The sequence below is a fragment of the Prinia subflava genome, chromosome 11 (genome assembly GCF_021018805.1).
Source record: "Prinia subflava isolate CZ2003 ecotype Zambia chromosome 11, Cam_Psub_1.2, whole genome shotgun sequence".
Classification (NCBI taxonomy): domain Eukaryota; kingdom Metazoa; phylum Chordata; class Aves; order Passeriformes; family Cisticolidae; genus Prinia; species Prinia subflava.
This window is the reverse complement of record NC_086257.1, coordinates 5,714,794-5,737,771: the sequence shown is the minus strand read 5'-3', so window position 1 is coordinate 5,737,771 and position 22,978 is coordinate 5,714,794. Positions and strand designations below refer to the sequence as shown.

General features: G+C 52.2%; 1 protein-coding gene and 1 long non-coding RNA gene across 2 annotated transcripts in view; both read left to right on the top strand.

Annotated features, from left to right (window-relative positions):
- LOC134556295 (uncharacterized) overlaps positions 1-7,181 on the top strand; it is a 38,379-nt gene extending 31,198 nt beyond the window's left edge. The window contains exon 5 of the long non-coding RNA XR_010081640.1: positions 6,965-7,181. This is a non-coding gene — a long non-coding RNA (uncharacterized LOC134556295). The remainder of the gene's footprint in view (positions 1-6,964) is intronic.
- A 9,785-nt stretch (positions 7,182-16,966) lies between these two features.
- The window catches only part of EPHB1 (EPH receptor B1), a 69,060-nt gene continuing 63,048 nt past the window's right edge, over positions 16,967-22,978 (top strand). Inside the window, exon 1 of the mRNA XM_063407798.1 lies at positions 16,967-17,234. Within this exon, the coding sequence (XP_063263868.1) occupies positions 17,177-17,234 (58 nt within the window). The 5' untranslated portion in view covers positions 16,967-17,176. The remainder of the gene's footprint in view (positions 17,235-22,978) is intronic.

Below are 22,978 nucleotides of genomic sequence, written 5' to 3'. Positions count from 1 at the left end.
CTTTTTTTAATGTATTATTTAGAAGCTTTCTAAGTGTATGATTAATCATAAACAGCATCTTGAGACATGTACCTCTCTCCCTGAGTTGCAGTGGGGGTTGCAATGGGTGCTGGGTGCTGGGCAGTGTGTGAGGAGCTGAGGAGGTGCTGGCATTGTCTTTGTAGGGCCGTCAGAAGTGGTCTCAGGCCATCAGCCAGGGAAGCATCTCAATGCCAGGGACAACAAGGTCAAGAACAGAGACTTCCAGCTAATGAGCAGGAAGGGAGAGCTGGGTGGGTGCAACGACTCTTTAGCAGGAGCTCCTGTATCCATGGCTCTGCGGGATGCGGGCAGTGCTGCAGGGGAGGACAGGTCACATTCCAGGACATTGGGCACACATGGGTCCAAAGGAAGAACTCAGCTGAGAAAATGTGGAATTAAGACTGTTACTGACCTAAACCTAGCTCTGAGAGCAAAAGCTGCATAATGTGTTTTAAAACTGGTGCCATGCAGCAGCTCTGTAAGTCCTTAAGTAGCACTTCCCCCTCTCCCCAGTCTTTGTGCTGTCCTGCCAAGACATAGAATTAGTTAAAAAGAGATTTTCTCTAAATCCACAGCTTCTCACCTGGAGAGGATACCCATCAGCCAGGCATGTTCTCAGTGGGCTCTCGGCAGCTCGGCCACCTGAATGGAGCAAGGCAGTGATGTCAGGCTGCTCCACCTGGCTACCCAAAACCCATTGTGGGTAATGGGAAATCACTTTGACAATGTGGAAAGTCTGGGCATTATTGAGACGTTAAGTCACTCTCTAGCTGGATTAATTCACTGCTGGTAGCTGGAAAAATTAATAAAGTGCAGATCTGTATCAATCTCAGTGATTTTCTGTAAAGCTGTAAAGTATGAACATTATCCATGGCAAACTGCTGGAACAGCAGCTCAGGTTTGGACCAATACGAGATTTTGTGTGCTGGGTTGCTGCAGCCCTGGAGCCTGCTGGAAAGGGGCTGGGAGGGACGTCCTGGCTCCCAGCCCCTCCACCAAGGCTGGCAGGATTTCAGTTGGGTCCCCCATCGCCTGCTAGGGTGTCCCTGCACTTGTGCCAGTAAAATGCAGTGACAACATGCATGTGCCTTGCTCTTGCCATTCCTTATATCTTGTCCTGAGCATGATGCTGGACATTTAAGTCCCCAGCATCCCAAATACCAGCTTCAGGATGAAGCTTTCAGAAAACAAAGCCTGATGAGTTGAGCTCTGACTTCAGGACTGCAGGGAACACAAGGGAAATCTATTAGACACCCTGCAAGGGAATAATTCCCCAGCTTGTACTGGACTGATCAGAGATGAACTCCGAATTTGGGCTACGGATATAAAAAATGCACAGATTAAGCTGGTGTTTTGCACATGGCAAGAGATGAGTATCTGAAAGTTAAACTGGCCTTGGCTTGTGTTGAGTGGGGTTATCTGTGCCGGCCATAAATCGAATCGGGATGGCTTAATTGCTCCTTCGCAGTAAATAAAGCTCTAACTGAGATGTCTGCTCCATAATATAGAGGGGATCTCCCGGGCTATGGAGGATGATAGCTAGCCAGAGAAATCCATTTGGAGGCTCTTTGAGATCGATAAGCAGTTAAGGGAGCAGCGGGAGGATGACATTGCCTGTCTTTGTGAGCGGGCACCGCAGAGGGGCCGGGCTGTTCAACGTGCGAAGGGCAGCGCTCAGGCTTGGAGCCGTTTGCTTTATGGTGGCTCCAGGTGTGATTTTGGACACTGATGTTCAAATACAGAGCAGTAAGAGCAGCCTGTACACTGGAGGAAAATGTTCCCAGTGCCAGGGTGATGGGCTGAGCCACCTGGTGTATTAATATTTTGAGGCCTCCGTGGCTCAGAGGGCTCCCAGGGCCAGCCCAGCTTGCAGGAAACCAGACCTGAGGCTGCTTTATTTGGGCTGGAGCAAATCCACTGTCCCAGTGGAGGGAGCTCAGAGGCTCAAAGCTGGTTTCTGCTGAAGGCTCTGAAGAGGTGCTTTGGTGGGGTAGCAGCTCCATCCAGCTCTGTTGGAAGAATCTCTTCCACTCACTCACTGCCGGTGGAATGGTGTGTGTTCTTGGAGTGTGTTCTTGGAGTTTTCCTGGGCTGTTTCCCCCATTCCTGGGGCAGTCAGAATGTGCCATTGACCACAGGAAGTGTAAATGGCAATGCCCAGCTCATCCCTAATAATTTACCTTGGAGTGCTATTGTGCAGAAGGGAGATGAATTGGCACTTAGCTTCTAGCTCTGACCCTCCTGCCTTTTAAAATGGAAATATTGCAGCTGCCTGCAAGACCTAGTACTCCTCACCTGGCCTGTGTTTAATTATTAATTCTCCGGTACTGGGGGCCTGCAACAGGAGCTGGCCTAAGCTGCTGCCCCTCCAGCCCAAATCTGACTCAGATTCAGAACAGACCAGGAAAACCCAAATCCTGAAGTGATTTCTGCAGTGGTTCTGTTTAGTGACCCACAGGCATTTCACCCACCATTGCTCCCCTTGGGTACATGCACCTTCCTCACTCCAGAAATGCAAAATGCTGGAATCTGCGGGTGATACCAAACTCCCACTGGCCCCAGTAGGATTTAGAAACCCTTCCATCCTCTGTCCTTTTGGAAAGAGAAAACCTGATGGTTTTGGAGCAGATGCACCCAGCACCATGGTTTGCCAGCAAATGCTTGGGAAGGGCTGGGGGCAGGTCATGGTGTGCAAAATGATATATTCCATTTTCCCTTGTAAGGACATGAGAAAATGGCCTGGCTTACAATGGTTTTGGAAGGACATGATGATGTGAGGCTCTCCAGAGCTGATTTGCTTGGCCTTGTTTAACTTGCTGTCCTTGAGCCAGTCTGCCTAAGTGGCACTGAGTGTACCCACACACAAAGTCCAGACTCATAAAGATGGAGCTGGATGAGGTGTCCAGTGCACCAAGACACCCCCAGCTTCTGCCTTGATTTTTTCCAGCACATAGATGTGTGATCCGGCCACAGAAAGGCTAATTTTAATGATTTTTGTAGGGAGTAGGTGAGGTAAACCCCTGCTAAGAGCTTGTAGATTCATATGGTCAAGCTGGACAAGCCTAATGGGGCAGTTTGAAATATGAGTCTGAACTTGGCTGAGTATTATATGTGTTTGAGCAAGTAATGCCATGATTCTCCAAAAAATGTGGAAGTGTGGAGAAACCCACTAAGTGTAGGAGGAGAAATTCCCATAGACATCCCCATCCACTCTGACCTGGCTAAAATAAACTAATAGGTTTTAAAGTTGTGTGGTAGGGAGTGGGGCTGGATGCAAATGTGCCTCATTTCCTCAGAGAGGCCGGCTGTGAAAACTGTCCTTGGAAAAAGAAGGTATCCGTTTTGCTCTTTACCATCGGGAATGTTTTCCCCCTTGTGGTATCTATTAAAATGAAACTTTAATTGTTTAAATTGTTTAAAGATCCTGCCCTTACCTCTGTGGCCTTATTTAGATGTGCCCGCTGCCTCGCATCCCGTCCTTGCTCCCTCCCCGTCCCAGCCCTGTCACCCTGGCATGGAGCGTTGGGATGTTGCACATGTACAGGTGGTGCTTCCAAAGGCATCTGTGGGGACAGACACTTGGATCCAGGCTGTCAACATGGACAGCACTGTCCGTCCCACGGGAGCATCGGGCTGCCTTCCCTGGAATAGAACCCTTTCACAGCACTCTCCAGCACTCTCCTGCCAAAATCCCTTTGCCCTCATTCCTTCTCTGCTCTGGCCTCAGGATTATGTTTTTTTTTTTTTTCCCAGAAATAACAAATCCCTGATCTTGGAAGCATTGCATGGACACATATGAGCTGGGAGAGGGATGGCAGCTTTGTCCCTCCCTTTGGCCCCACCATCAGACATGCTGTGGGCACTGAAAAGCCTGGGCAGGGGCATTGCTGAGCCTTGTAGCCATGCTCTCCAAATTCAAGATGTTCTCTGTATTTATTTTTCCATCTGGCTCCATTTGCCGACACCAAACGACCCATGGCTTTGGGCAGCCGGGGTCTGTGCTACATATTTTTGTTCATCCGTGCCTCCCTGCCAAGTGCTGAAGTCAGACAAGTGGTCCCGGCTGGTGCCAGCTCTGGTTGCTCACACTGGGATTAGCACGTAAACTGGTTCGCTCCCCCTGCAGAGGCCGGGCAGGGCCTTCTCTCTTACCCTTCTGCTGCAATGAAAGATGTCTGTGACTTTGCTTTTGACTTTCTGCAAGAGGTTGTTGTAAGAAAAGGCTTCTTCCTGGTTTTTACAGGTGTCTTTGCACTCTGGGTGAACGTGGGAGAGCATGAATGCCTCATGGTACTCCCTGTCTCAGCTTGGTCTTGTGGTCGACCCTTAAATTGGACACTAAGAGGGATTAAGGGGAAATGTGAGACATGGGGATCTCCAGGAGATCGAGGAGTAATCTCCAGGTGCTGGGAGACCAAAGAAAGCAAATCCTTCCTGAGATGGTGAACACAACTGGATAGCTCACAAGTGAAACTCTTGTGGTTGGTTGCTCTTTGCTCGCAGCCTTTGCCCAGGACTCCACAATTAAAACTAAAATCAGCTGAAAAAATACAGGAGATGAGAACCAGGCAGATGATGAAGGAAGACAGTAAAACCAATACAGAGATTCTGGGCCACCTCATCAAATAGCAAGAGCTGGCGTAGGGGTATTGATTTCAGCAGAGCTGTGCCAGTTTATGCAAGTTAGGGCTTTGACCTAACTCACGGTAATAAAGATATCCAAATGCTGGAAAACTTCCAGGGAAACTGTCTCCTTGGAACACATTGGTTATTGATGTATATGCATATCGATACACACACATTAACACCGCGTGGGGCTGTAAAATCCCACACTTAAGGCAAGTTACAGCTCAATTTCACTGTGCCAGGTGGTTACCTGCACAACCTGCCAGAGCGAGGTGTTGTCCTTGGCAGGACCAAATGTTATTCCTGTTCTCCGATGCGCAGGGAAACTTGATCTGAGCTCTTCCCGTCACTCGGAGCGTGACCGGGAGGCGGCTGGGGGGGTTGAGATGTGGGATTTCTGCGAACTCGCTGGGGAACAGGCGTGAGGGGATAGCCGGGGTGGGAGCGTGGCCGCGGGGGGAATGTGCAGACTCAGTCCTTCCTTGGAGAAGCTGGGCAGTGCTGCTGACAGGGGGCTCCTTTTGGGGTCCCTGGGCTGTAACCCTGCCCACCTGCTGCTCAGCAGTGCTGGATCTCATTGCAGGGAGCGCTGCTGGGCAGGGCCTGCCTGTGGCTTGCTGGGAGTTCCCAGTGTGGACATACTGGTTGTGTTGGTCCTGCCTGGGGTGCCCGTGGGTGCTGTGCCCTTCATCTATGTCCCAAGTGCCTCCTCAGGTCATCCCAGGAGGTGCTGTCCTGCACTTAGGACCTAAGAGCCACCTGCATGTTCCAGGACTGTCCTCTGAAGCCTACTCAGGTTTGGCTGCCAAAAAAATAAAGTCAGGTCTAAAGCTCTAGGTTTCCCATGCTTCTGACAGGTCCTTGGAGTGCTGAGTAGGATGCTTGGAAGCCACTTGAGTGGGAATGGCCTGCTTTCATACGCTGTTACACCTGTTTTGAACAGCCTTCTTGTGACTTTTTACACAAAGCTCCCTCACCTTGGAGCAAAGTGTCTGCTTAGGTCTAATTTCCTTCAATGGGACTTCAGCATGTGCTCAAGTACTTTGCTGATTTGGTGCCCCAGTCATTAGCTTTACAGTTGATTACTCAAGTGGATTTTAGGTGAGGAAATGGGAATGCTAACATCCAGTGGGAAGAGTTGAGCCAGCACTCAGGCTTAGATTGAAACCAGCCTCAAGGTGTTAGTACAGACCCGTCAGGAGTGTTGGTCAGCACTGAGTTCCAGTGCTGTTCCCACATTTCTCTGTGTTGCCGAGGTGTCCTCTGGCCCCAGGGAGCACCTGGACAGTGCCTGGTCCTGGCAGCATCCTCGCCCATTGAACAGTTTAACGCTGTTTGGCAGCTCTGAGATCACAGTCTGAGCGGCTTCCCCCACACCAGCGAGGAGAGCACCGCGGAGCTGATTGCGTGCACTGGAGGAGCTGATTAACTTCTGGCGTCGCAGATCATCAGAAATGCAAACAACCTGCACTGTAAATATACATTTAGGGCAGCAGTGCGTGCATGCTCTCAGGCCCTCACCAATTACCCAAATTGGTACGTTCTGCTCATCGCACCGGCAGATTCGGATGTAATATATCATAGAAAAATCAGGGGCTCACAGCTAAGGTTGTCTGTTGTGCCGTGCCTCTCAACTTATGGTTATTTTTTTTTTTTTTTAGAAAAAAGGTAAATAGATTATTTGATATGTACATTTGTGAAGTTTGTAAAATTGCAGGTACAGGGAGAGGTGGAATGTGTCAGCCTCCAGGTGCTGCCTGGCCTCGAGGCAGTGGCATTATCCCCATTCCCAGGCTCTGGCATGTGTTGTCCTGGCTCACTGGTGCTGAGGGGGAGCAGAGGATTTTTTCTCCCTTTGATGGATGACTTGCAACTAATTGCGGGGGCTTCCATTCTGGCAAAATGACAACATTCAGTGCAAATGGGGGAAAAGTGTATTTTTGTCCCAGCACCTCCAGTTCAGTCTGATCTGCGTGCTGCTGCCTCCAGCCGTCAGCCACATGGCCTAGAGCAGCAAAACTGAAGCAAACCCTGTGTTTTATCCCTCTGAAGGGGCTTGGCCACCCTCTGTAACATTTTTCCAAATTATTTTGAGAGAAATGAAGAGAATGAGCTAAATGTAACACTGAACAGCCTCAAAAGGGGTCAGTCTTCTGCTTCAAACATACACACACAGATCTGCATGGTTGTACTGACCTTTGGAAAAACCAAACACACATGAAAATCAGCTAATCTGAAACGAAGGCGTGATTTTGTTGTTGCCAAAAAGGTTGAAAAGTGTTGCTTTGCTCAGGTTTATCTCTTCTCCCTCTCCCAGGTCTTGCTCTCCTGTTGTACAGTCTCCACACCCTGCCCGGTGGGAGCATCAGACCTGCAATCTGAAGATAACCTTTGTGCCTCCAGCTGTGTCTGCCCATCCTGCCTGGGGGATCTTCTTCCCAGTTTCTTCCTTCAGCATTCAGGATCACTGCTGTCTGTGCTGGCATGACCCGAGCATGCCTGGGGGCATGGAGACTCCCACAGATTAAACACCGTGTTTTGAGCCTGTGTTAAACACACTTTGTTACATGTCTCCATTTGCTGGGGATGTGCTTGTCTGATAAGACAAAGATGTGCACCTCATCCCACAGAGCTCTGTTGTAACCCTGTGGATTTTGCAGGGAGCTTGTGAGGCTCGGAGAGGGCTTTGAGCTGCTCTGATGCCGCGTTTGCTCCCCCTGGGAGGGCTCCCACCTCCACACTGGGTGCAGAGCCCTTCCCAGCACAGCCGCTCGGCTCTGCGGGCAGCGAGAGGTGAACAAAACACCCCAGAGCAGGAGGTGGGAGATGAAAAGAAACTTTGATGAAAGAAATGAAAGGGCAGGGAAGGGAAGGGGGTGTAGCATGATGTCACTAGAATATGCTTGAAGGTCTTGGAGGGAAAGTGGGAGCAATACTGTGGGAGAGTCCTATCAAAGCAATGCTGCTTTGAAGGAGATGCTGATGGATGGGGACAGTGAAGGTGCCAGTGGCAGCCCTGTGGCTGCCTTGCCTCAGCCACAGTGTGGAGCAGTTTGAGTTGGGAAAATGTCATGATCCATCAACCCAACCCAGTCAGAGACTCACAGGATGCTTTGGATTGGGAAGAACCTTGAAAATCCTCTCAAGCCTCCTTGCCATGGGCAGGGATACCTTCCACTCGATTAGTTTGCTCCAAGCCCTGTCCAACCTGGCTTGAACACTTCTAGGGATGAGGCAGCCACAGTCTCCCCTTCTCCTGATTTTGAAGGATCTTCCTCGGCTCAGAAAGCCCAGGAGCTCCTCCTGATGCAGCAGGAGGAGAGCTCTCACCTGGTGTCTGAGAGCTGTCACCTGGTGAGGAAGAGCTGGAGGTGGACAATAGGGAGAGGTGGTGCCCACTGCCAGTGGGTGTTCCCCAGCAGGGTCCTCCAGCTGCAGACGAGCCCTGCTAGGGAGAAACGAGTCTCAGCTGCCATGTGGCTGCAGGATAAAGAGGGGCCCAGGTGTGCTGCAGAAGGCTCTGAGTACCTGAAGTGATACTTATTGTCCCTTCTGGCAAAACAGGAGCCTTTTGTTCCTTCCACCAGAGTAGTGGCTGGAGTTGGCCACAAGCTCCACTGCCCTGCACCTGAGTGATGTGGCTGAGCTGTCAGTGAGCCCTTGGGATGTCACAGCCTACCCGTGATGGGAGATGTCCTCTGCCAGGTACCCTCTATTTGTCCTCTTTGACCACCACAAAACTTGTTACCTGCCCTCTGCTTCAATCCGTTTTGGGGAGTGATTTTGTATTGGTGCACAATGGACCCATCCACTTGTCTGTGCCTGTGCTGTGAGCCTGGAGCTCTGAGAACACACCTAGAAATGTCATCTAAAAATAATGAGATTAATGATCCTCACTGAAAGTCAGACTTTTGCTTTCCTAGAGAGTAGGATGGAAACAGTAATGGGAACTCTTTTCCAGTGGGCAGGAATGCTTGTTTCCAGCTTGTTTAACCAAGAATGAGCTGTGACCCAGCCAGGAGACAGCTTGCCACAGCCTCATTTGTGGGGAAAATCCACCTTTTTGGTCAATATTTAGCTTCTGGTGCACAGCAGAGCAGTGGCTCTGAGGGATGCCCATGGTATCCTGGTGATGCTCAAGGAAGCATGTCCCTGGGAAGAGGTGTCTACTTTGTCCTGACAGACCTGCTGCCTTTCCCTGCCTGGCTGGGGAAAACAGGAGGATTTCTCCTGCTTTCTTCTTTTGGATTTTACCTTTTTGGACCAGATGAAGGTAAGGACTCCCTTTCCTGCTCTGCACAAGGGGGTCTGGGTGTGCTTCCTTCCATACCCCCAATTCGCTTGCCTAGGTCCTTGTTGGTGTCTCACATTGTCTAGGAATCTCTGTTATTTACCAGGAACATGGAGATTTATGCAGGACAATGTCAGATTCTGTGTAATAAATTTACCAAGAGGGTTTTTTTTTTTTTACGTTACCAGCAACTTGTAACCTCTGTAAAATCAGTAATGATTTAGCTGTAAAGGGTTTGCTGTAGCGTCCTTCAGATGTGAAATGAGCAAATGACATTGGAGGCTGGCAAAGTGAGATGGGGATTCATTCCTTTTCCCAGAACGGGGCTCACTTTTGGACAAATTGGCATGAGACCCGAATATATTAAATGGGCAAAGCAGGCTTTGGAAATTAATCATTTCCTATTAATGAGGAAGGTCCTGCACTCCTGCATGCCTGCAGGGAAGGAGAGCAGTGCAGGGAGGATGTGTGCCAGCCCTTGCAAATGTTTGGGGTCACCTATGGTGTGTGGAGAGCATCTTGTGTCCAGGCCACTGGGTCTTTCCTTGAGTTCCATTGCTTTCCTGGGTTGGGTTTTATTTCCTTCCAGCGGCAGCCGCCAGTGCCGAGCCCCAGAGCTGCCGGCTGCTGACCTCCAGAGGTTGGTGGCGGAAAACCTCGGCCACCTGCGTGGCCCGAGGGGACTCGGGTGCTGGTCCCCAGCCCGGGCAGCAGCAAAAGGGGGTGTCTGGCCCCAGCCCTGTTTGATGAGTAAGTGGGGAGAGGAGATGCCTGGTCTGGGCGAAGCCTTGAGCAGCTCTCCTCGCTCGGGTGCTCCCCAAATCTGTAGCAGCCAGGATGAGGGATCCACACAGATCCACGGCCGGATCTGGCCACTGTTGCTCAGGCTTGGGGGATGTCGGGGTGTGCTGAGTCTGCAGGAGCGGGGACAGACCGTCCCAGTAAGCCGTGCTGGGCTGTGCGGTTTGAGAGCCACCTCCAGCCCTGCTCCGTGAGACGGCCCTGCTGAGCCGCCTCTTCCTCGGCCCGTGCCCTGGAGCCAGGCATGTGCAGCCTGGAAAGGGGGCAGGGATGAACTGAGCCATACCTGAGAGAAATGCCTGCAGAGAGGCAGCATATGTGTTCAGGCCTCATTAGGACAATTTCCTCTGTAATTGAAGAGCTGCCTCGCTGCTGTATTGCCCGTTCCTGGTGAGGACTGTCACTGTCCCCAGCTGGCTGCAGCCACCCCAAGTGCAAAGCTGGCAGAGAGATGGAGAGCACAGGATGCTGCTCAGGTGGGGATTGTCCTTATGCCCACAAAGAAACAATCTGGTCACAAATGATGGTCTCACACAAACTGTTACAACACATGACAGCTAATTTTCAGAATTATCTCTGAAAAAGTTTCAAGTTTTGGCTCAAAGATCTCTTTTAGTTTTCATTTTTTTAAATCCAAATCCAGATTTTCTGTAACATGGTATTTCTAAATGAAAATAATTTGATCTCCATATTGGATTTTAAAGATAGAAATACAGGTAACAATTAAAAGCTTTTTTTGCAGACCCTGATCAAAAATCTTTTCAGGTTTTGATCAAAAATGTCTGATTGTGGTAAAAAGAAAAAAAAAAGTTGCTGTGTTTCTTCTTCCCCCACCTGTATCGCTCCCCCTCTGTTCTTCTGCTTCCACTTAGACAGAAAGAAATAACATTTCCACAGGCTCAGTCAGCATCAAAGAGTCACTTATTTAAAGGGAGGAAGAATATTGTGATGTTTCACTGCCTGTTTTGGATTCTGTGAAGGAATTTCATCCCCTCCCAGTTGCCACGTCTCTGGCATCCCTCCCAGATCTGAACTCTCTGGAGGATGGAGGCAGAATTATCTCTGAGCTTTGCAGCTGCCAGATGTTAACCGATGAAACAGCAGCCTCGCTGCTTCCCTCTTCACTCTGGGTAAACCTCTGCCTGCCTGCCCTATTTGAAATGCAAAACTTCCTCAAATCCCTCTTGAAGGGTTCTTGATGTCTCCTGCCAATCAAGCCTAGTGAGGACTCCCTTTATTCCTCTTCCAGCAGCCTGCTTTAAGAATTGCACTTGTGTGTGGCTCTGTGGAGTGCCTGGACATCCTGAGCTGTGGTGTGGAGGGGTGGGAGCTGAGGGGCTTTATCCTATCCCTGGAAATTATCTGTCCTCCTTGTCAGAAGACAGTCTTCTTCCTCTCCCTAGATGAAGATTTATGGATTAGAGCTAGGGATGTGGGGGTTACTGGCAGGCTTATCACAGAATCATTGAGGTTGGAAAACACCTCCAAGACCATTGAGTCCAAGCTGTGATGGATCCCCACCTTGTTACCCAGCCCAGAGTTCTGAGTGCCACATCCAGGAGTTCCTTGGACACCTCCAGGGATGGGGACTCCACCACCTGCCTGCACCAGCCCTTTCTGATGCCTGACCACCCTTAAAGTGAGGAAATTCCTCCTGATGTCCAGCCTGAGCCTTCCCTGGCACAGCTTGAGGCCGTTTCCTCTTGTCCTGTCCCTGCTCCCTGGGAGCACAGTCTGGCTCCACCCTGCTGAGTTGTAGAGAGAGAGAAGGTTCCCCCTGAGCCTCCTTTTCTCCAGGCTGAGCCTCCCCAGCTCCCTCAGCTGCTCCTCATACGACTGTGAGCCCCTGCCTGAGCAGGAGGATGTGCATGATAGGAGCCAGGGGTGGCATCTTGTGGTCTTGGCAGATGATCCCTGGGAGTGACTGTGGGAAGAGCTGCCTGGACATTGCCAACTGCCCTGTGGTACCCACGATCCCTGTTCAGAGGGGCCCAGGTGCACTGCTGGGGCAGCCCAAATGTGTCCCTGGGCTATCAAAGCAGTGGCTTGGTAAAGACCTTCTCGGGAGGCAGGTTTCTCTTGCAAGCAGTGAAATGATCAGGGCAGAACTTGCTGTGTGAGGTTTGGTGTGTGCAGGGAGGCCAGGGGGGTGCAGCAGGTCCTGCTGCCCTTTACCTCCTGTGTCTGTGGGACCGGTGATCAGTACAGGGAGGCTGCAATGCCTGCAGAGACATTCACTGGCTTGTATGTGTGACTAGTGGGTTTTGGGCCTTGAATATTCCTGTTTTTTTTTCCTTTTGCCTGGGAAAAACTGCTGTTAGTGCCCTGGTGATGCCAGCAGTACCAGGCACTTGTGCACTCTGTGCAAGGGTGCAGGACACATGCTCTTGCCCTTAAGTGCAACCATCCATGTAATTACCCTGTGAGTGATAGGATTGGGGGGAAAAATCATATTATCCTTATGATAGCATTCATGGGACCATTGATCAAGGTGACAATTGGAAATTAATCATGATAAAGCAGGAAAAAATTGCAGGTTTCCTGTGTATGAGGTGAGCATCTGATCCAAGCCAGCTTTTTGCACTCTGATGTGTGATTTCAGTAGGAAAATATCTGAATGGGACCCTGAAGCAGCAGATATGGAGTGGGCTGGACTATTCTCCCTTCTCCCTTCTTCTCTGGATGGACTTGCATCTTAAAATCTTCCCACCCTTTGTGTGCTTCCAGATATGGGAATACGGCTCAGACTGCAACAAACCAAGCCCTGTGATAAAGTGAAACTCTTGTGGCAGGTTCCCCTCCCTGCTATTTTTTTTAAAGCTTCCAAAGATAAATTGCATTTCGCTTCAAGATAATGAAATTTCTTTGGAGAAGCGACATATTTTTCTGTAGCTTTTGCATTTGGAACATGAGGAGAGTTTTTATTTTAAATCTCCATTGAAAGTGTTTGTCTGTCTATATTTTGCTTTCTTCCTTGTGAATGTTCTGACTTCACAGAGCTAGCAGGGACCCGGAGATGGAGTGTTTCTGTCACTTATTATAGCTTGCCTTGGCATAAAATTTAATCTTTGGATTTTTTTCCCCTCCTAAAGAAATGAAAGTTGAAGCCAGATTAGAAACAGATAAAAAGATGTCATCCATCCTCAGACAAAGAAGTTTTTGTTTTTCTCTTTTGCATTTGCCTTTGTTAATCCGGTGCCTTCAAAGACAACAAAGAGATCCTTCCACCTGGAGATCCTAGGAAGAAAGGGAAAACGAGGAGAAAGTGACATGGCTGATCTGTGCCTGTGTTGTCCCACTGCTGGCGGATCTGAAAGTTGCCCTGAAAAACCCAGTTAAGAGGAGAAGCTAGGTAGCAGAAATTGCAGCATCTATGAATTAAAGTGAATTCTTTCGGTCCTAAAGGAACTTGCTGATCTTTATCTGTCTTTGCTGTCCATTGCTAGAGAAGCAGGCATCTTCGTGGCAGTGCAGAGGGGAGGATGTGGTGTGTCCATCCTGTTACATGGTGCCTGGTGTCACACCAGAGCTGCCTGAACACTGCTCCCACCAGTGATTAATATGTTCTCAGGCACCACGAGGCACTTGGCACTTGACTGTCTCCTATTTTGGAACTTAATAAACAGAATATTCCACCAGCAGAACCTGCAATTTATCTTTCCGTACGGTGCAAGGAGTTACTCCGTGGCCTGGCTCAAGCTGCGTCTCCTGCCCTGGGAATTAATAGACTCTTCCATACCCCAGCTCCCTCTGTTCTCACTCTGGTTGCCAAATTAACCTTCATCTCACCTACTTTTTCTTCACGTCTCGCTTCAATTTAGTCCTCCAATTGTTCACATGACAAAGGAGTTGTCCTTCCTACCGCTTCTTCTGCTCTGATAAGACACCCGAATTTTCTGTAAATGCCTGGAGAGGACAATAACTTCTCTCCCTCCCTCTCTCCCTTCAGCTTCCTGATGGTATTTAAGCCCATAAGTCTCCCTGAGGTAATTTCCTCTGGGAGAACTGTAAGCAGTTTGGGTTGCACTGTGCCAAGTGGCTGAGTTGTGCCTTGAATACGCTGAACGTTTAATGCTGCTAATTAATGTTATTACATCATATTACATTTATTTGGACTCGCAGGAAGGGGTTCAACTGTGCAGGAGGTGCTGCAGGGGCTGGATGCTGCTCGCCAGCATTGCCCTTGTTACCTGTCTCACCTGACTCGTGTTCTGTGGTGCACACCAGACAAATCTGGAATGCAGGAATATTGAAAGAATCTGCCTCTCTTATCAGGCAGAGGACTTACCAGCTCCTCAGGCTTTGACTCTTGGGAGGATGCTGTAGGTGCAGGCTTTTCCTCTACAATTAATGCACAGGCAAGCTGCAGGGAGCAGCCTGTGCTGCCTTGGCAGGATTAGGGATGCAGGAGCAGTGTTCCTGCGCTGTGTGAAAGCTTCCTGCCCTCCCTGCAGGCCTGGCCTCGGCGTGGAAAATGAACCAGAAGAGTCACGGCTGCTTGAGCTCTGTGCCTGTCCTGGCTGGGGAGGCTCCGTGTCCTCTGGCAGCTCTGCTGCTCCACCAGGCTGACGCAGGGGAGGCTGGTTTGACCTTTATCCTGCTCTGAGCTGCTCCTACGTTAGTGAGCAGCTCACAGGATTCTCCTGCCACCAAGGCCACCATCCCAGTGAGCTCCCAGTCTGAGCTGGGTGGTAGCTCTGGTGCAGGGCAGGACCACTGGTCACCCCCCACCTACTGTCACAGGAGATGTCAGGCTCGCAGAATGGGCTTGCTGCTTCCTAGCTCAAACAATTTGGGGTGACCCTTCCAGAGCCTCCCTGGTGCCACCAGAGGCACAAGGGTGGCCTGGTGGGATTCATGTTTGTGCTTCAGCTGGTCCTGTCACAGCCAGTGTGGTGGGGATGGACGGGGACTGGCGCAGCCTGTGACCCCTCTGCTCTCGAAGGTGTTTTGAGAAGGAGATCTGTGCTGTGCCATATGATAACTCTTGATGCTTCCTTTCACTGGGATCCCAGATCTTCATCCTCCACAAAGGCTTTGGCATCGCCTGAAGCAGCATCTGAGAACAAAGGCAAAGCTGTTAATTAAGACAGAGCTAATTCTGGCAGCCGACTGCCGCCATCTCAATGCGCTGCGGGCTGTGAGCACAGAGGGCCTGGCCGTGCACCCCGGGCACAGCACCACCCAAAGCCTTCCCCCTGGGAAGGCTCCTGCTCTGAGCAGGTCTGTGCCCCGTGTCTCTCCCACACAGGGGCCTGCTGGCCACAACTGGACGTTGCTGGTAGCCCAGAGGGCGGTTTTGCCTTCTGTGGGGTGTTTGCCTCCCACACATGGCTGGCTCAGAGAGGAAAATACAGCAAAATGTGCCCCAAAACTCATCAGGCTTTAATGCCCTTGATGTGCCCTCCAAGGAGACACTGGTGGGCACTGTCTCTGGGGCAGATGGTGACAATCTGACCGGGCGTGCCAGGAAGAGTGGCCCCGTGACAGGATGCTGCCACCTTCCCACTTCCACCCCCAGATGGTACACTGCTTTTTTGGAGATGTGTCCTCCAGGAGAAGCAAAGCCTTGCTGTTTGGGAGACTTGGAGCAAGGCTGACAGAACAGAAAACATTTTGAACAAACACAGCTGGCTTTCACCCAGCACAGCCAACTCTTTGGCCAGCTGAAAAGAAATCAGAAGAATATTGATGTATTATTCTTTTTTTTACCCTACAGAAATTTTCAGGCTTTTTTTGGTCAAATTTCTGAATGCAAGGTTTTCAGTTGACAACTATTATTTGGGAGGAAAACCCCCCCACCAAAATGAGGCACTTCTCTGGATAACTCAAAGGCTCAGCTCTTTGCCTCTTGTATTCTCAAACGATTAACATTTTTTTGCTTTGCACATCATGAATATTCTATACTTGAGCTGTTACTGAGTTGTGCTAGATCAGATAAATAACATGGTGTTGCTTTTATGGCAGACTGGATAAAGATGCAAATAATACTGACATTTACTTCACAGTTTTCTTTCTGTGATCCTCTGAGTGAGTAAACTGGATTGCTGAGATATTCATGGGAAGGAAATGAAGAAGGGTTGTCAAGATGAAAGCAAATTTCCTTAAAACTTAGCCAGAAGGTTCTTGGCAATTTTTTCTGTTATTTGCTCAGCTGAATAGGAGCTGCTTGAAAATATATTTTGCACAACCGCAAAAGGAAAACTCTTGTTCCCGTGGCACCGCTGACTGTTTTTTGCACGCTCTTTCCCTGAAAAGCTGTCGATTTTCCAGGGTTCTGTGTCTCTGCAGGGTTTCTGGTCCCGCCGTGGCGGCAGGCGTGCGGCCGTGATCCGAATGAGCCCTTGCTGCCTGCCCTGCCCGCGCTGTTTTCCCTAAGCCGCGTGTTGGGATGAGCTGATCCCTGAGGAGGGCCAGGGTCAGCTTTGCTGTCGGGTGGGGAGCAGAGCAGCGGGGGATGCTGAGCCCTGCCAAGCAGGGTCCCAGGCAGGGCGGTGCGTGGGGAGAGCAGGCCCGGGTGAAAATCCTTTTGGACGGTTCTTTTTGGAGGCCGTGGATGTAGATCGCTCCTGACCGGGCTTGTGGGTACCAGGGCACGGCCCTGGGCTGGCAGCGAGGGGCTGCTGGTGGGGGAGGCCGAGCATCCCGGTGTCCCCCGACCGAGGCCGCTGCTCCGCCGCTCCCGGGGCTCATTCGGCCGCGGCGCCCGGAGCGATGCCCAGCAAAGGGCGAGCGCAGTGGAGGAGAAGGCAGGAGGCTGAGGGGGCCCGCGTTGTGTCCGACCGCTGCCGCCGCAGTGTCCGAGCCTGAGGGGAGCGGCCGTGCTGGGGGCGGCTGGGCAGAGGGGCCACGTCTCCGTGGGGCTGACGGTTCGCTCCAGATTCCTCTTGGCGGTGAGAGAGGGGAGCGGACGGCGGCAGTGTGATCTCGCTGGCGAGTCCCCGCCGCTGTCCGCGCCCGTCCCGTCCCATGCCGCGTCCCGGCTCTGGGGGCCGGGCCCGCCCCGTCGCGGGTCCCGCTGAGGGGAGGCACAGCCCGGGCGGCGCCCTCGGCCCGCCAGGGGGCGCTGTTGCCCTTCGCACGGGCGCGCAGGGCTGGAGGGGGCGTGGCCAGGGCGGGGCGCGACGCGGGGCGCGACGCGGGGATTGGCGGGGCTGGGGCGGGGGCGTGGCCGGGCGGGCGCGGGGATTGGCGGGGCTCGGGCGGGGGCGGGGCCGGGCGGCGGCGGGGGCCGGCGGCGGCGTGGCCGCGCGCGCCACTCGCGGCGGCGATGTGACCCGGGCGGGCGGGCAGCGGCACCGGCACTGCCACCGGCCCGTCCCGTCCGCGGCCCCGGCCCGCCCTGCCCCGGAGCCATCCGGCCCGCGGACGCACCCCCCATGCCCGCTCACGGCCGCCCGCCGGTAGCGGCTGACGCCTGCGGGGCCCGAGGAGGCGATGGCTGTGGATCTGGTGGTGCTGCTCTGCCTGGCCGCCGCCGCGGCTGCCGTGGAAGGTGAGCGGCGACCGGGACTAACGGGAGCGGGTGGGATGCTGAGCCGAGGGTCCCTGCGCCGCCCGCGACGTCTGCAGCTGGGGAGCGACTCCCCCGCCGTAAGGCACCGGCACCGGGCTGCATCCTGGCCCCGTGGCCCCGGCCTCTTGTGCCAGCCCGGGTTACCTGGCCCGCGGGCGGTGCTGGCAGCCCGTGCCCTCGGGAGGGGGCCGGGGATGGAGGAGAGAACCCGGCCGCATCCCCGTGGGGCGAGCTCCTGCTCGGCTCCGCTTCCCTGCAGAGCCCTGCCCGGGGCCGCCCTGGGGTCACCTCCAATGTCTCTTCTGGTGCCCGGGGCCGAGGTGGGGCCGTCTCCGGAGTCCCGTCTGGGTCCCCTCTGGTCGCCGGGGCCGTGGTGGGGCCGCCTCCGAGGGGCCGTGGCGGTGCGCGGAGCCGCCTCTGCCATCCCTCCTCCTCCGAGCCCCGGCGGAGGATGGATGCGCCAGGAGCCGTGGGCAGGTGGTCTCCGTTTTTGGGGATGAACCGAGCTGGGGGACGCTTTGGAGCCACGGAGCAGGTGCGTGCTCGTCCTCTCAGCACGGTCCGTGCCAGTGGGCTGGGATCTTTCCCCATCTACCGCTTGGTCGTGGGATTTTCTGGGCAGCAGGAATGTGCCTGCAGCCGAGACCCAGGCTCCGGGCGGTGGGCCTGGTGGGACAGCCCGCCGGCCCCAGCCTCGGAGCTGTGTCGCTGCTCAGTGGCCGGCATTGGTCTTGAAGTATTGCTTCGATTATATTTTTCTTTTCATTTTGCCACTGCCGCCTATGTTGGTGGTGCAGCCCCAGCTCGTGCCCGGCGCCGGAGCGGTGGCTGCGCGCAGGGGTCGTGGTGCAGCCTCTCGGTGTGAGCAGCGAGAGACGCGCGGGTGCGGGGGATGATGCTCGGGGTCTCAGACCGCCGCTGGCCGGCGTGGGGCCGGGCCTTCCCCGGGGGGCTTTAACAGGGGTATGGTTGTGGCTGAACTGGAAGCTGTCAGGGATGGCAGGAGCCTCCGGCTCAGCCCCGGTCAGCAAGGAGCAGGTTCAGGAGCTGGAATGCTGCTCCGATGGGGTTTAGCCACAGCTCCACTCCGCTCGCAAGCGCGGCTGTGGGATCGTGGCAGGCAGGCCCGCTTGATGCAGCATCCCCTTTGGGCTGGCTTTCGGCTGACACACGTGTTTGCTTTTTGTATTTCTTGGGCTGCCTCATGACATCTCTGTAGGAATACCTGGAGGTGGGAGTGCTGGTGCCGGAGCGTGATGCAACGAGCGCGCCTTTGCTCGGTGGCGAAGCCGCACGTGAAAAGGCAGGACCTGTTAGCAGCGCTCGGCTCGCCGGCGTTTGCAGCGTCAGCGGCTTGAGGCACTGCTGGAATCGCGGCTGGATGGGGGACTTCGGCTCCCTCCTGGTCTGAGGGTACTCCTGGGTGTCACCCAGGGTGTTCCCCAGCTTGCCCGAGCTCTCCTCGGGAGCACTGGCAGAGTCAGAGTCCCTGCCCAGGACCGAACCTGTTCAGAAGTGGAGATATTTCTACTCTGTCGAGGAAGTTGCTTGGATAGTAAAGCAGTTATCCTAGGAGAGATCTCAGATTTCAGGGAAAATTTTGGATGGGGAATTTCTGAGGTAGAGCAATCAAATCTGATTTGGAGTTAAGGCAAGAGTCTAATGATGTGGTCATATAAAGAAAATGCCTTTCTATGGGGTTTATTTAAATGTTACTGAATCTCTTGATACAGAGGTTGAATTTGCTAGATTGAAACATGGTTTTCTCTAATGCATCTGGAGCATTTCCTAGGACCTGCCTTGCCCTGGCATCTGGCTTTCCCCCTGGAGCATCGGCAAGGCTGGATTAGCCGGCAACCCTCTCTGGCAGCACGGCAAAGCCACGGCTGGCGCCCTGCTCTGCCCTGGCTGCAGGAGCAGCTGTGCCAGGGATGGCTCCCTGCATCCCAAATCAGCCAACGAGACAAAAACTCTTTTTTCCGTGATGGTGGGGGAGGCGTCTAGGGGTCTGGACCCGGCTGGAGTGGGAGGAGGCTGCAGCTGGGGTCAGGGCACGGGCTGCCTCCAAACCACCCTCGTTATTCTCCATAAAACCCTGCTAACTCATTGCCTGCGGCACGCGAACCTGGATGTAATAGAGCCACTTATCTGACTTTTTTTACGGTTCCCTGATTTTTTACTAAATCCTGTGGCTTAGCTGTTCCTTTTCTGCTGGACACCTGGATGTCTGTAGTAATTTTAAATTTTTTTTTGTGGCTTGCGAAGAGGAAGAAGGATGCGAGAAGATGACAGCACCAAATCCTCTGTCTCTCCCACACCCTGCAATCACTCAGGAGCTGCTCGCATGCTCTCTCTCCTGTTAGCTGAACCAAACACAATCCATTTAGCATATAGAGAGGGTGCTAATGGACTGATGTTGTACGTTTTAACTCGGGTTGGAGCTGTTGGTAGGTCAGATGGGACTGATGACCATTTCGGTGCAGTTCCTCCACGTACTCTGTTTCACCTGCCTGCCTGCTCGCCTCTCCAGCGTCTCCCTGCCTCACACTCGCTCTTTTAAAATCCAGGTTTTTCTCTCTGTGCCTGCAGCATCACCATAAGCAGACCACAGGAGGGAGGTGAAAAGCCCTGCTTGAGGCTGGTGAATCTGGCTTAGTTTTTCTTGCTGTGCTTATCCACCAGCTTCAGAACTGCCGCCTGGGAGAGGAGCAGGGATGGGGTTTGCCTGCCCCGGCACCGCTCTCCTCCCTTTGGCTGGAGATGCGCGCATCTGTTGCAGCATCCCTTGGTGCCGGGCCGGGCAGGCTGAGCCGCGCCGCTCTTCCCTCGGCACCAGCACCCCCTGGGCTCCCGCTTTGGGCCCAGCTGCTCCACCCCGAGCTGAGCCCTTCTCAAGGAGAAGCTAGAAATAAGTCTTCAGGAGAGAATTTCCAAGTGCAGATGGTAACCTTCATGGGAGTTTGCAAGTGCTGCTATTCAGCTGTCCGTTTACTCTTGCTTTCCTTGCTCAAACTAACTGAGGGGAAAAAAGAAAGCCCTAAGGGGAAAACCCTTATTCTTGGCATGATGAGTGAGCCCAGATCTTGTCAGCCTGAAGGGAAAATGTTTTGTCAAGTCATGGAAAAGGGGCCTGACACTGCAGGTACTTATGTTGCTTTTCTTTAATTTTTTTTTTTAATTTTATTTTTTACTTATTCCTGGTATCTCTGCCCGTGGAGAAGGTGGGGGCTGTGTTTTCCTATTCTTTTGGATATTGGAGTGCTGCATGTTCTCGCATGTGTTAAGTGGCCCTGACTGCTGTGGCATGAGCTGCCAGAGGGTTTGCAAGATGTCCTCTCACCCATTCTGGGTACAGCTCCTGGCACAACAGGACAGAATAAGACCCTTCCATTTGCCTTAGAAGTCAGAAGAAAATATGGATGTTTGATGATGAAAGAGGCCAAATATGTTAGTCTGGATCTGGATCCAGGCTACGGTGCTGAATAATAGATGTTTCCAGCAGAGATGGGTTCTGTAAGCTAAAGAAATGCTGAGATTTGATGAAAATGGGGAAATGGTACCTTGTGCAATGGGTAAGTCAATGCTAATCAGGTCAGCAAAGTCTTGGGGACCCCGGCCCTGCTGCAGTGGGAGTGCTGTGGGATGAGGCTGATGGAAGTGATGCTCAGGGCAGGGCTGAGGCTCTCAGGGTGTGTGTGCACTGTGCTGGCTGAGTCCATCCAGCTCCAGAGGACTTTTCTACCTCTCCCAGCTGTGGGTACCCCAAGCTCAGCACACATGGAAAGGGCTTCCTGCAGGAACCCCAGAACTGTGTGATGCTGCCCAAGGGGCACCGTGGTGCTTTGTTCCCTCTGAATAGACAGTGTTGGTGTGAGGAGTCATTTAACAGCACAGCAAGGCCAGGTAAACACTTGGGGTTGCTTTCCCCAAGTATTCATTAAGATTTGAAAGCACATTTCAATCTGACCTTGTTCTGCTGCAACCAGAGCTCTCAAGGGTTGCATGCATCAATAACTGGGCAAGGCAAATGATAAGGCTGGATATTGGCTGGGTGGCAATTTCGGAAGGCACCCCCTCAGCTGGAATAACAGGAGGCTGGAGTGAGTGTTGCTTGCAGAGGTCCCAGGTTGGTTGTGGGAGCAGAAGGGTGTGGAAGGGGATGGAGTGATGGCAGAATAGTGTCAGGAGAGAGCTGGCACCTTGGGTGGCCCCTGGACTCTGAACTGGTTATTGCATTGTTCAGCTTTTAGGGGTAAACCCACAGTTGTTCCAAAAATGAGCAGCTTGAGAGGCTGCCCGGGAGTGTGCAGGGAAGGGAATGGGCACAGAGTGGGTGCAGACAGTAGGTAGAGGCAACACAGCCCTTCCCCTAGGGACAGTGGGAGCAAACTCTTGCCCAAATCAGCTCCATGGCTTTCCAGATAAGTGGCAAAAGTTGATGGGCTCCCCCCTTCCCTGTAAATGTTGCTCACAGCCACAGCTGAGTTTTTGGAGCTCTTTTATTTTGGTCACCATCCATTTTCCCACCAAGTCACATCATGAGAAATAGTGAGAAAAGCAGGACATGTGTTTTGTAGGCACGAAAGGATTTGTGCTCTATTTATTTATTTCTCACAACTTTTGAATTATTAAAGTGCGTTCAAGGGAGATTAACTTTCCCTGCTCAATATTTATTATTGTTTCATTTCCCTGAAAGTTGGAGCTACAAGAGCTTTGATGAATGGGCTGGAAGGTTCTGTAGTTTCTCTATGGCTAATCTAAATACGTCCGTATCCTTTGCTGAAAAGCTAATTTGTAATTTCCTATGGTAATGCTGCTTAGTGAATTATAATGATACACCAGGGCCTGCTTTTCGTCCCGGCCCTTTGTCAGGGGAATAACGCTACCACTGGAAAACGGTGTGAAACCTGGAAAGTGGCCATTAGTCCCCTAAATTTTTGGTCTAATAGCAGGAATCCAGAAAGCCTGTGCTCCATCTGGTGTGTTTTCTCACGTGGGGGCTGGAGAGCATCCGTCTGCCCCCAGGTTGGTTCCAGGCACGGGAGGGGTGCCCTGTGCTGATGCCACGACCCGCGGGTTTGCGTCAGCCGCCAGAGCTGCACGGTGCACGCAGTCCCCGCTTCTGGAAACCTCTCCCACCACCCCAATTATAACCAAGTGTTATCAGTCTTTTGAATAATTGAAGAGGCTTTCTGTTGAATATTTAATTACAATAATATTTGGTTAGCAGGGGTTGTTGGGCTCAGTTTGTGCAATTGAGAATTGCTGCAAGAAAGACTGTTAAAAGAAAATGTTGTTGTCTATGATCATTGATTTATCTTTTTTTTCTTTTTAAGCTAATCAGTTACTTAGTTGAAATTGGTTAATTAGCTCAGCTCCATTAAGATTCTTTGGCATTTAAACTTGATGTTTCTAAATAATTATAGTTTTGCCTGCTAAGCCCACAACCCAGGGTGACCTAATTACTATTAAAGCAAGACGTGCTTTGGTCTGGCTTTAATAAGTTCCTGCTGGGAGCCCCACAGTGAAAAATCACAGAGGCAACAGTTCAAAGGGGAAGGGGCTTGTGCTGAGCCCTGGACAAGGAAGATGAGTGTCCTTCAGCCTCACTTCTTCCAACTTAAGCCAGGGATGCTCTTGGTTTGGGAGGAGGGGAATCCCAGAGCATCCCACACTGTGCATTTATGTCACAAAGGATGGTCATGGCAAGCAGTTGTTTGGAG